The sequence below is a fragment of the Dipodomys merriami genome, unplaced genomic scaffold (assembly GCF_024711535.1).
Source record: "Dipodomys merriami isolate MVZ:Mamm:240054 unplaced genomic scaffold, mDipMer1.0.p SCAF_2, whole genome shotgun sequence".
Lineage (NCBI taxonomy): Eukaryota > Metazoa > Chordata > Mammalia > Rodentia > Heteromyidae > Dipodomys > Dipodomys merriami.
This window is the reverse complement of record NW_027203381.1, coordinates 100280329-100292760: the sequence shown is the minus strand read 5'-3', so window position 1 is coordinate 100292760 and position 12432 is coordinate 100280329. Positions and strand designations below refer to the sequence as shown.

Below are 12432 nucleotides of genomic sequence, written 5' to 3'. Positions count from 1 at the left end.
AACCCCTTCAAAATATGGACAATATGGTTTATAGAGATTGTTCAACCACTAACAGTTTTTGAGCATGGATGTGTTTATGTCAGTACAAACACACCCCACTCCCACCAATGGATAGATCATATGGTAAAAATAACAAACTCAACAAAGAAACCTCAGATTTAAATAATACCGTATCCAACAGTTACACAATATACATGGTTCTAAGCAGCCTATGAGGCATTCTTCAAAACAGTCCATTTTGTACAGTATAAACACTTCTCACCAAATATTAAAAATTGAAATAACCCCCTCTATCTGGTCAGATTTTAATGAAATAAAATATTGTTTAGTATTCAAAGAAAACAGGCAGAATATTTAAGCTCACAGAAGCTAAACAACACATTTCTGAAAGACGAGTAGGTTATTGAAGAAATAAATACCCAGAATGCAGTGAAAATTAAAATACAACCTAACAGACCATTTGGGACACATCAAAGGTAGTTCTAAAAGGAAAATTTATAGCTCTGATTGCCTACATAAGCAAAATTAAGTCATCTCAAAATAATATCCTAATGATAGTCTTCAAACTCTTAGGGAAAACAAGAGCAAACCAAGCACAAATCCATTAGGTGCAAAGAAAAAATAAAGATTGGAACAGAAATCAGTGAACTAGAGACTATGAACATGCGTTTTGTTCATTGTTATCTCCTGTCACCGTTCTGTTTGATGATCAGTTGGTACACTCCAATTCTTATCATTCAACATTTTTGAGGAGAGTCCCTGAAAGGTTTAAGGAAACAGACTTGAGTCAATGATAAATGGTCTTTGTCTGGACCGACTGGTTTAGGTCATTGCACTAGATTTTTCAGAGACTTTTGAGACTCTTGCTTTCATCTCTTAGCCTCCAAATAGTATAATCTCAAGACCTGGTTTGGTGGGACCATTTGATAACAATTTGGGAGGAATATGTGAAGCTGAGCAAAGAGAAGTAGACTCTGATAATTGATTGACAACAATGCTCAGAGCCATTTTGTTGGCCTTTTCCCTCCATTGAATGACTGATTTTTTTACTCATTGCTTAGTCATGTTGAATTGTGATAACCACCTCCCCCACCAAAAAAAAAAAAAAAAGAATATAATTTGTGAAATTGTTAGGACCAGGTCAAAATTAAGCAGATAGGGTATTGATTAGACCAAGGAAGAAGGAAATTTAACTGGGACAAACAGGTTCCAGGTACCTGGTACAGACCCTGAGAATAGAACAAGACTGTGGTCTGACAGTTACTGAAACTTGACTATTTGTATTAAGAATACTGCCAAATGTTAAATTTCAAAGAGTGAAATAGAGAATTAAGCACCAGGAGGGCTGAGCTAGGCATCTGCTCTTCTAAGGATAGCTTGTCTCAACCTCTAGGCCATTTGGAGAGGTAATGTTGTCCTAAGGCTAAAGCAGAGTCCTCCTAGCTCAAACCCTAGTGAGCCAGGCATCTGCACTTTAATGGAAGGCTTATCCCATCTCCAGGTCTGGGAGCTTGGTGCACAGCCCCCATCTCCTGCCTAGGAACCGGGATGTCTGTAGAAATTGTTTGGGCTCAGGCAATTTCCTTTGCGTTGATGCCATTTGTAATCACTAACTGCTAGTTATGCTTTTGTAACTTGCTTCTTTGTCAATTACAAAAATGCCACTGACCATCTGTGAGTAACCCTCCCCTCCCCCCATGGATCTTGCCTTTAAATACCCTGAGCTATTTGACTTCATTGCTAGTCTTCACTGTCTCCATAGTGGAGATCAGACACCATGGCTGATAAGTGATTCCTAGCCCTATTGACTGACTGTTGGTAATTCCTTTCCCAGATTGTGGGTTCAAAGCCCACTGGCCCCAGGAAGCTGAGATATTTCAGAATTCCATTTTGTGTGTTTTCTGGGATTAAAAGTACAATTACCAACACTGTCTAAATAAAAGACAAAAATTAAATATAAGACAATTTAATCCAAACTCTTCTTAATATATTTTATTCAGTGAATTCTTTTACTTTTTTATTGGTGAGTGCCTTCTGTCTGTCTCTCTCCCTCTCTCTGTCTGTCCCTGTGTTACTGTGGTTTAAACTGGGAGTCTTGAGCTTACTTCATACTGTATCACTTAAGCCATGCTTCTATCCCTTATTTTTACTAGTCATTTTAGAGATGAGATGAGGTATTATGAGCTTTCCTTCCCTGAGGCAGCCTTGAACTCACATCCTCCTTGGTGCCTAACTTACTGGTAGAACTTTTTTTTCTTTTTAATCTTTGTGATCCAGTCAAAATAAATCTTCAGTTCCTGACTAGCTTTCATAAGGTCCTTCATAAAACCCTATAAATACTTCTACTATATACTTCACACTGTGGTGGGGTATGGGACTCTCACTACAATACAAGCAATTTCAGACCTAGGTTTTTGTTTTCCTGGTACATAAAAGACACGTATTGGAGTGCTGCTGATTCATTCAATGAGTGCCTAGATGAAAATCAGAGTGAGAAGCAAGAGTAAAACTTGTTGAGTAATTAAATCATTCATTATCTTGTAAGTCTTCATTATCCTGTAGAGGACATATTTTTTTTAAATTTTTGGATAGTCTGGCAAATAAATGTATTTTGAGTACCATATTATATGTAAGAATTAGAAATCATTTATTTTAAATGATTCTTTATGCACACCTGAAACATGTGGAGGCATCATTAACAGTTGTTGATATTAAATCACCCAGGTAAAGTAAATGAGTTTCTGATTATGAGCCGCTACTCTGCATAGGTACATTATTCTTCTAAGCAACTTCTCACTATTCTTCACTTTCTTTTCCCCAAATTGCCATTCAAATTATAAAATATTACTACAATGTCTTGGCTTATTTTTTAAAGACATGAATTAAAAAACAAGCAAACAAAAAACCCTTAAAACCGCTGAAGGAGAAGGATGACAAGGTGACTGAGTAACGACAGGGAACAGCCTTACAGGGCTACAGGCCCTTAACAAGGCATCCACCTCAAAGGAGAGACACGAAGCAAACTATAAGCAGAGATGGACACCAAGAAAGCAAACTCTGGCAAAAGCACCTGTGAGGGAAGATAAACAAGGGAAAAGCACCCCAGCGTGGGCACGCCCTCCTGCAGCAGGACTGCACTATGATCCCAGGTGAAGACATCAACATACCTCCAGCACAGAAGCTGAAGATCTGGACTTGAAAGACACAGGCTCAGGAACACGCAGCCAGGACCACCACAGACACAGAGACTTTATACCGTGGCACTGCTGCTCAGCAATGATCTAACACACCTGGAACCACGAGGACCTCGCCTGTGATCCTTCCCTGGGGAGACCAGCACAGGTGAACCTGTAGCAGGTCCTAAAACCTCACTACCATAATCGAGAAAGGCTTCAGAAACCAAACTAATTTTCCAGCCCCATCCATGGCTAGTGGCTCAGCCTCACCTGACAGCAGAATCCACGCCCATCCCCTGCCCTTAAGCTCCCTTGCTTCTCCAAGTGGCTTTGTCCAGGTCACTGACAGTGGAGAGAGGGAACTACTGTAGGCCCAGGAGAAAGGTCAGAGGATCTGACCTCCAGCCTGTGGTGAACAAACCGTGTCACAAAATTTCATCAGATACAAGATTCAATTAAAATGTAAGATTTGTTTTAGGTACCAGTGTGAAAAGGTTAACAGCGTTTAGCAATTATACAATGCCTCTGTTGATAAGAAATTGGTATGCCATTCTCATCTTTGCTTGGATTTCCGTGTTACTCTGAGGAATGTGGTAATTTTGCTTCCCATGTGCATGTTAGATTGTTACATCTTTAATTATTATTGTGAATTCTTGGATACTTATTTCTTACTAAAGCTTGTTACTTTACAATAAAATCCCCATTTGTAGTTCTTCTAAAGTCTGACTTCATTCCTTACTGGTGTATCCACTTATTTTTTCAATGCTGGCAGGGTAAAATGTTCAGAATATGTGAAATGGTAGTTAGAACTCAATGTGTATTCGACCAGAAATTATTAATTTGTTCGTACGCCACTCCTATTAAATTAATTTGAATACTTGGGACTAATTTCATATGTAGACATCCTGAAATGAAATTTGCCTTTAATTTAATGTGATACTTGTTTTATTTTTGATACCATGCTAAAATACTTTCCCATAATCCTGTCATAGAATATAGATGTTAAGGGCTGACGGCAGCTGTCAGTTTTTGTTGTTGTTTTTGTTTTAAGCTCAAATCCACCCCTTCTTGGCACTTTCCTATTTCTAATACTTGTCATTTGCTGGCCATCTTTCTGCCTCAGGGTTATCTACTCTTACTTGATTTTCTCTTTAGTGCTTGAGAGTTAAAACCCACCTGTACCCAGGAGGTCTGATAAAAGTTCCAAGATTTAGTCCAGGGTAAAGTCCTTTAAGATGTTCTGCATGCTTCTTTGAAGAACAGTGCAGTTCCCAGAGCAGGAACCTTCACATTTAAAGGAACTAATTGACTTACTCTGCTTTAATCTACCTCCTAGTTCCCTTCCCATTTCCTGGGGCTAAATCTAAAATAGGCTGTTTGCATTTGAATTTGTGTCCAGGGCTGTGTTTATACAGAAGCTTGGAAGACTGTAAGTTACTATTTGGCCACCATGTGATTATCCTGAGTAGATTCTCCAAGTCGTTTTTTTTCCCCTACACTTTCCACGTGGCTGGTATGGTATACCACCTCACCTGAGGTGTTTGAGATGTGGGACTTACTAACTGCCTGATTGGCCTTGAGCTATAATTCTCTCTATTTCTGTTTCTGAAGTAGTTGGAATTAAAGGTATATGTCACAATACCTGGTTGTATTTTCTGCCAATATGTAGACCAATGGCACAAAATAGACACTAAATACATTTATTGAGAACTCAAGTGACATGTTTATACCCATGAGTTATAAAGAAAATTGCTGAAAACACTATCACCACCCATTGTATGGCCCTTGGATTCAAAAGCAAAGAAGCAAACAATAACACCAAGCATTTATTCCACAAATAGATATTTCACAGTGAATTTTACTTACCGGAAATGGAACCAACCTCATCCTTATATCACACTTACACTTTACTTTCATGCAATTTTTTTAAAGGAACAAGGCATGTATGAAAAATGGAGATTGCATGTGTAATGAATTTCAGTCCACAAATATAACAGTATTTTGTATTGTTTATGAAGGTTACAGAGTCCATATCATATACATTAACTCACTAAATCATGACAATAGCTCCATGAGGTAGGTATTATTGAACTTACAGGTAAAGTACCTGAGACTTAGAGGTCAAGTAACATGTCCAAGGAAGCATAGCTATGACAAATCTGGGATTTAGACCCAGGCCCTCTGATATATGTAATTTATTTGTATATTGCATTTAATAATAAAAAAGAGTCCAACTTACAGTTAACTCATTAAAGGAAAAGGAAAAAATAGGCCTTAAACGTGGCCCTCCACTTTTGCCTTAAGCAGCTAGGAAATTGAATTCTTGACCTGTAGACCTATAAGTAGATGCTGGTGATTCCTTCATTTTTATAATATTAAATTTCAAATCACACCCCTCTAATTTTTTAACCTTTTTCCCCTAAGATATTCAAATTTTGATAAATACAAAGTTTAGGCAAAATTATGTGTATGTGTGTGTGTGTATTTAAAAAAACAGAATTCTACTCTTGACACTTCAAAGACATCCATCCAACTAGAATGTTTGAGTGTGCTAGCTTCAGTCCAGATTAGCTATGATAGGAATTCTTAAAATATCCTTTGTGATAAGAAAGCCCAAATAAGTATTTTTGATTTATTTTTCTTATTTCCAGAACTTATATAGTTTAAACTTTACAAATCCAACATATCACAGTTGAGTCTGATTATTTTAGAAATAGGCTAACTGAAACTCAGTTACTATAAAAAAAAAAACAGTATTATGCTTGGATCAAATAGCTAACTTCAAGTTTATATCAGCCTACATTTTTAATTTCACATGAATGAAATGAGACGTTTGCTTTATAAGTAAAATTGGATGTTCATAAAACCAACAGAGAATTTTTACTCTTTTGGTGATATTGTGGTGAAATGTTAAGACAAAACAATTTTGTGATTAAATGGAATAAATTTGATCAGCACACATGAAAAAAATCAACACAAGGAAGAATGATGTATTTGAGAACATTTTTAATAAATAATGTGACAAAATTACTTTTCTGATTATTGGATTTTTCAGTATGCAAAATTATGGCTAAAAATAAGAGGCTTCTTACATGAACATAATGAAAACATTAATCACATGGGTTGTTCTTTTAGGACTGCATACCCTTTCTATTGAACTTTTTCAAATTATCTAAATGAACACATCTACTTTTTGGTGAATACCAGCCTTTTCTTTGTGTTCAGTGTTGTTTGGCTTTGTTTTCCAGTGGGGTCAGGCCTGATACCTGTGTACAAATAAATGTTTCTTTATTTTTCTTTTTTTAATAGCACCAATTATAAAGTCAATGAAAATTTATGTTGACAAAAAAGGAGTCATAAAAATCTACAATCAGAGGGCATCATTTGGCAATTCAAAGCAATGCCTCTAGTTGAGCTTATCAGGAAATCTTGAACATTTCAACATTGGCCACCACAAATTCCAATTTTTTTTTTCTTTTAGTACAGGAAAAACATGAACCATTTGGTTCCTGGCCCACAATAGAGTCTGCACATTACTTCACCATCAGTCATCATTCAAATATTCCAAATACAAACATAGAGCATTAACAAAAACAGGTTAAAAACGCTTCTCAACATTTTTTTTCAATAAGACAAAAAAGGTTAATAGTTACAATGGTTTACAAATAAAGTTTAGTGATTGTGCTTTTAAAACCAAAAAAAAAAAAAAGCTTAAAAACAGTGCATTACAAAAACAAAAATCAAACGAACTTCCTTAAGTGGCACTTCTGTAAGTGGAACTGACACTACCAGAAGAAATTTAGGCCAGTTAAGATAGGGATGTCCTTACTTACTTGGTCACTACAAACATTCATTTGTTTGTTATATGCATTTATAATTGCTTCTTGATTGAAAAATAGAACAAGGTTTTTGCTAGGCTTACTTATGACAATGACTAGACAACCAGAGTTCCAACTGGCTTAGCCCTACTTATCCAAAAGTATATCTCCAGTAAGAATATACTTCAATGATTGAAATGAAGACAAAATAAAGTACCACCAGGAGTTGCAAAGAATATATATTTACAAAGGTTCTACCCCATTCAAATCATTCGTAGTTCTGCATTTGCTATATATATATATATTTCTCCCAGAAAAGGGTGGTAGGAAAGACTGGAATTAATGTCATGTTAAAATGAAGTATGTTTCAATTTGCATTAGCAGTTGGTTATAGAAAGATTATACTTTGAGAGCCCTTGGCATGAGGTTGATTCATCAACTTCGTATCTTTGATCAATATTTTGCTATAAATTAGCTTGGTATATAAGCAGTGCAGTGCCATATCTCAGGGGCAAAATGCAAAAGAACTGCTCTGTTCTTTCTTGCTGGCTGATGATTGAAGCAAGAAGTCAAGACACTTCCCCTCCTGGAAGTCAATTTCAATGGTCCCAACAGTGAGGAAGAGGGAGGTTCTTCAAAGGAAGGGATCATACAGTAACAATAAAAACCCAATAAAACTTTTTTAAAAAATGGTATCCCAATAAGAGGAATAAAAATGACAACTTGTATATTCTGATTGCACTGAACCTTTTATCTGGTGTCACGTGTCATCAGACATGAGGCATCTTGAGTGATAATTCACATTAGATCACATGAGCCTCTCTGGTTGCCTTCAGCTTTCTGTTTCCTGTAAGAAATACATTATTGTTAACCATGAAAATAGACCAAGATAGCATTGTCTCATATTTATTTATGATGCATCTACTCTTATATTGTAATGTGTCTTCTTCAATCATTTGCTTGGCCTATGTTGGAAAATGATGATGATAATAAATTCATTTGTCTATTCTAGCTCTTCTTAATAGCAAATCTAACCATTCTCTAATAAGTACTACATTGTGTTCTGCACAGTTCCTTAACGTTACAGAGTGAGGCAGAAGACACTGAGTAAGAAAAATATCTGGATTCTCTGTTTCCCTTCATCCCAACTTAGGCTATATTTCTGCTTTTAAATTATTTCATTAACAGAATTAATGATGTGACTTTTCACCCACCCAAGGGCTTCTTCTGTTTAAAAAGCAAAAAGCAGACTTCAAATCACAACCTTCTTTAATCACGTTTACAAGAACAGAGTTTTTCTTTATAGACCACAAAGTCAAAATACTTAGAAATTTACAAAATATTAAAAGAACTCATTTGTTATGTTTTCATTTTCTATTATAAATTAATAATTTAACAATCATTTGGCATCTACTTGAGATTAAGTATATTTGTAAAAAAGAGAAATTTATCCTCAGGTTTTTTTGTTTTTTATTAAACAGAGAAAATCTAGTAATTTTTAAAAGAGAAAAAGGATTTTATACTTCTATTTGACCTCCAGCAGTATCTATGTCATTACTTATAGATTCAATACAAATTTCTCTAGATTTAGGGAGGTCAGCTACATAGCTGAAGCATTAATTTTTAGAAGTATGAGGGTTTAAATAGTTGGTCATAGCAAACAAGTTTAATACCTTTACTTTTATCAGAAAACTTTGTTACCTTGTGAGGTTTCATATAACACTATAAATTATACATAGGGCAACAGTTTGTACTTCCTAATAATGTTTTTGCCCTATACCTTTCTTTTTAGAAAATATGCTAATATGAACAGTATATTTTCAAAGAGGCCACTATTAACATTTAAAATTCTAAAGTACATTTCAGCAAAAATCCTATAACTCCCAAAATTTCGGTTTCTAGACATTAGAGTATGAGTATATTGTGTATATTGTGTTAAATTAATAACATTTGTTAATAGATACTCTTGACTTTGAGGCTAATGAAAAGAGACAATGATAGCTACCTCTAATTCTTCATTATTTTCTTCTCTTTCATATCCACCAAGTACTTGCATTTCTGCAATGTTTCTTCGGCCTACATTTGCTTGTTCTCTTTGTCTGCTTCCTGATCCTCTTGAAGACATTGAGCTTGAGGAACTAGGATCTCTGGGATTATTTGAGGTTGGAAAGGTAGGTCTGCAGTAAGGTAGAATATCCTCTGTGTAATAAAACACAATAAGCACATGTAAATACTAACTAGATATACTTATCACATTAACATACAACTCCTGTTTGTCTAAAATACTGAATAAGGTGTCATCAGTGATTTTTAGAAATAAATGTGGATCCTACAGCAGCATTGTCTGACAAAGATAGCCTTGTTTTCCTAAGGACTGGTTGGGAATTTGGAATGATTCCACCCATAGGCTGTGTTTGACTTAAACTCACTTGGGACCAGTATCACTAAATGTGCAGCCAGACTGGGTTTCCAAACCTATCACTGATCATGTGATCTTAGTCGTTTTGGCCCTAGTTTCCACTCTTCCAAACAAGTGATAATAAAAATCTATACCCAGAGGAACAGCTATTGTTGGTAGGACCCCAGATGAGATAGCAAAATCACTAAATAAACTACAAACTGTTGTTATAAGGAATTAGGAAAAACCAAGGCTAGTCTTTTAGAACTGCAAAATCAGAGCCAAACCTCTATTCCTTCCTTAGTCAATGAATTACCAACCTCCATATAAATGACACATTTGTACCTTAGAACTGTGAATCTCAGAAGAAGCCTGACACTGTTGTTAACTTAAAAACAAACAAGGCACTCTAGTTAATTGCTCCTCCTGAATTTCTATCTCATACTATTTTTAATTTACTGCCACTCTTAACTGATGATGCATCATTCAATGCTCAAGTTCCTCCACAGCATGTGTACTCTACTCTTTGAACATAAAACACATAAAGATAAAACATCTCTTCTACATGATTTTCCCAACCCCAGATCCTTCCTGTTCTATCCATGCTGCCTGAATGAAATATTAGTTTCCTTGGTGTTCAGTGATGTTCTCTCCAGGGGAATGAAAGGGAAGGAGAAGGCTTATTTCTAGCACACCAATGAAGGAGGCCAGGTTTGGCCAGTGCCATATTGGCCACATGGTGGACTGTAGGCTCTGGCATCTTATCTTCATGCTGGGGGTGAAAACCGCTTGCTCATCACTTGCCTCCCAGGTGATGGGCATGCTGGGATTCCTGGAGGCAGAGGTGGGCACTTGGCTGCTAGGTTGCTGAAACTGTCAGTCCAGTGCCTGGGACTGGGAATTTTCTGAGTATCTGTTCCCTGCACTGACTGATTTAGGGCCGGACCAGCCTAGCTGCCAGGACACCATGTCACGTGTGTCCTGTCCCCTGGCTCATCCCCAGTCATCATGATTCTCTCTTGGAGAGCTGAATTGGCTTGTTGGTATTGTTTTTGTTATTTCTTTCCTCTTTAGCATATTTCCTAGGTGTGTTATGTGTATTTGCATGGTGCAGGCCTTTGAAACAACTGGCTGCTGGCAGCCTGTTAACTGTATAATAGACTCCAATATTTTATATTTCAAAATGTGGCTTCTGGGATGATTTACCTTATGACACCAATACCAGGTTCTTTTTTGTTGTTGTTTGTTTTTTGTTTTTTGTCTGTCTTAGGGCTTGAACTCTAGGCCTGGGCACTGTCCCTGAACTCTTCAGCTAAAGGCAAGCACTCTACCACTTGAGCCACAGCACTGCTTCTGGTTTTCTGGTGGTTAATTGGAGATAGAATCTCAGGGACTTTCCTGCCCAGGCTGGCTTTTAACTGAGATTTTCAAATCCCAACCTCCTCAGAGGTGTGAGCCACCAGTGCGTGGCTACCAAGACCAGTTTTATGTCATTGTTCCTTTATCCTTGCTCACCAATGTTCTGTTCCTAAAAGCCTGAGTCATCTGCTTATGAAGCTTAGGTAGCTCTATGAAATCTTATTCCTTCCATTCTGCTCATTACAACTTACCCTTGATCCATAGGAAGACTCAAGGGAGTATCTCACAGCAAGTGAGGTTGACTGCTTGGTCAACCTCTCTTTCACAGAATTTGGTCTCCTGTGATCTGCTCTGTCCCTGCTTTATAAACTCGTTTCTTTCTATTGACTTCTATTGTGTCAAGTTACAGTATGTTAAAAGCTCTCTTGGCTAAAAACTGCCTTAAGCAAGTTCTGTACAAGAATCAATACTTTCTTGTCTCTTCCTTGCTGACCTTCTTAAAAAAGCAATTTGGAAGTTACAATATTGGAAGCTGGAGCTCCCTTTTCACTCTACGTCCCACCAAAATCTATTTATGCCCACTTTACTAGTGCAACACTAGGAAAATTGATAATGCTAATCCATTTTTAGTGCCTATATCTCTTTAGTTCTCACTGCTCTTACTCAATTTAAACATTACTATTCCCCTAGCTTCTCATATCCCTTTCTTCTTGATCAATCTTCTGAGAATTCTTTTACATGCAAATGCTCTACAGTCTTCTCACTCACACACACACACACACACACACACACACACACACACACATGTATATATGTATGTCTATGCCTAAGGAAAGAATATATATAATACATTCACACACACAAACACACACACATATATTCCTCAGCTCATCCTTGTTGTTTTCATCCAATCTTATTTGTTATAAAGTTTTCTACAACATAATTGCCATGAGTAGTTATTTTTGTCTTTTTTATATGTTACTATACTCCCAACTGACCATATAACAGGTCAATACATAGCCTTGAGTGAAAGTGTTCACTCCTCTTTTCACCATGATAGAACATTTGTGAATATTTTCACTCCCAAATTATGTCTTGATTCTATATAGCTAGCCCAACTGAACACATCCCTGTATTTCTTCCTCCTTTCAATTTTCTAATACACCTAGTACTGTCACTAATTATAAAGATATACAAAATAGAAATCTGTAATTATTTTTAGATTTGTCCCTCTCAGTATTTTTCCTGTACCCCTTAAATACAAATGAGGCTGATTTTGACTCTGGAGAGTTTGTTGAGTTTTTCTTAGGAAGACACTACTGCTTGTACATGGTACTTTACATTCCCAATCTTGTCAGGAATCATACACATCTTTTTTTTTTTTTGTCAGTCATAGGGCTTGAACCTGGGTCTGGGTGCTGTCACTGAGCTCGGCCCCAGCACCACTTTTGATTTTCTGGTGGTTTATTGGAGACAAGAGTCTCAGGGACTTTCCTGCCTGGGCTGGCTTTGAACTGTGATCCTCAGATCTCAGCCTCCTGAGTAGCTAGGATTACAGGCATGAGCCAATGGCACCTGGCCATATACATCTTTTAACCTCACACTGCCTCTTGAGCTCTTTCTCTTTGAACTGACTTGATTCAGAGGCCTCATCTTACATGACTTGTGGGATTTTCATGAC

The 12432-nt window shown here is 36.8% G+C and overlaps 1 protein-coding gene across 8 annotated transcripts in view; it reads right to left on the bottom strand.

The window, feature by feature from the left end:
• Positions 1 to 6008: 6008 nt before the first annotated feature.
• Robo1 (roundabout guidance receptor 1) overlaps positions 6009 to 12432 on the bottom strand; it is an 820976-nt gene continuing 814552 nt past the window's right edge. For 5 of the 8 annotated variants that reach the window (XM_070030453.1, XM_070030457.1, XM_070030452.1 and 2 more), the window contains 2 exons: positions 9000 to 9193; positions 6009 to 7841 (listed from right to left, as the gene is read on the bottom strand). In XM_070030453.1, coding sequence (XP_069886554.1) covers positions 7827 to 7841; positions 9000 to 9193 — 209 coding nt within the window. In that variant the 3' untranslated portion in view covers positions 6009 to 7826. The remainder of the gene's footprint in view (positions 7842 to 8999; positions 9194 to 12432) is intronic. The other 3 variants (XM_070030455.1, XM_070030459.1, XM_070030460.1) reach the window with 1 other exon arrangement.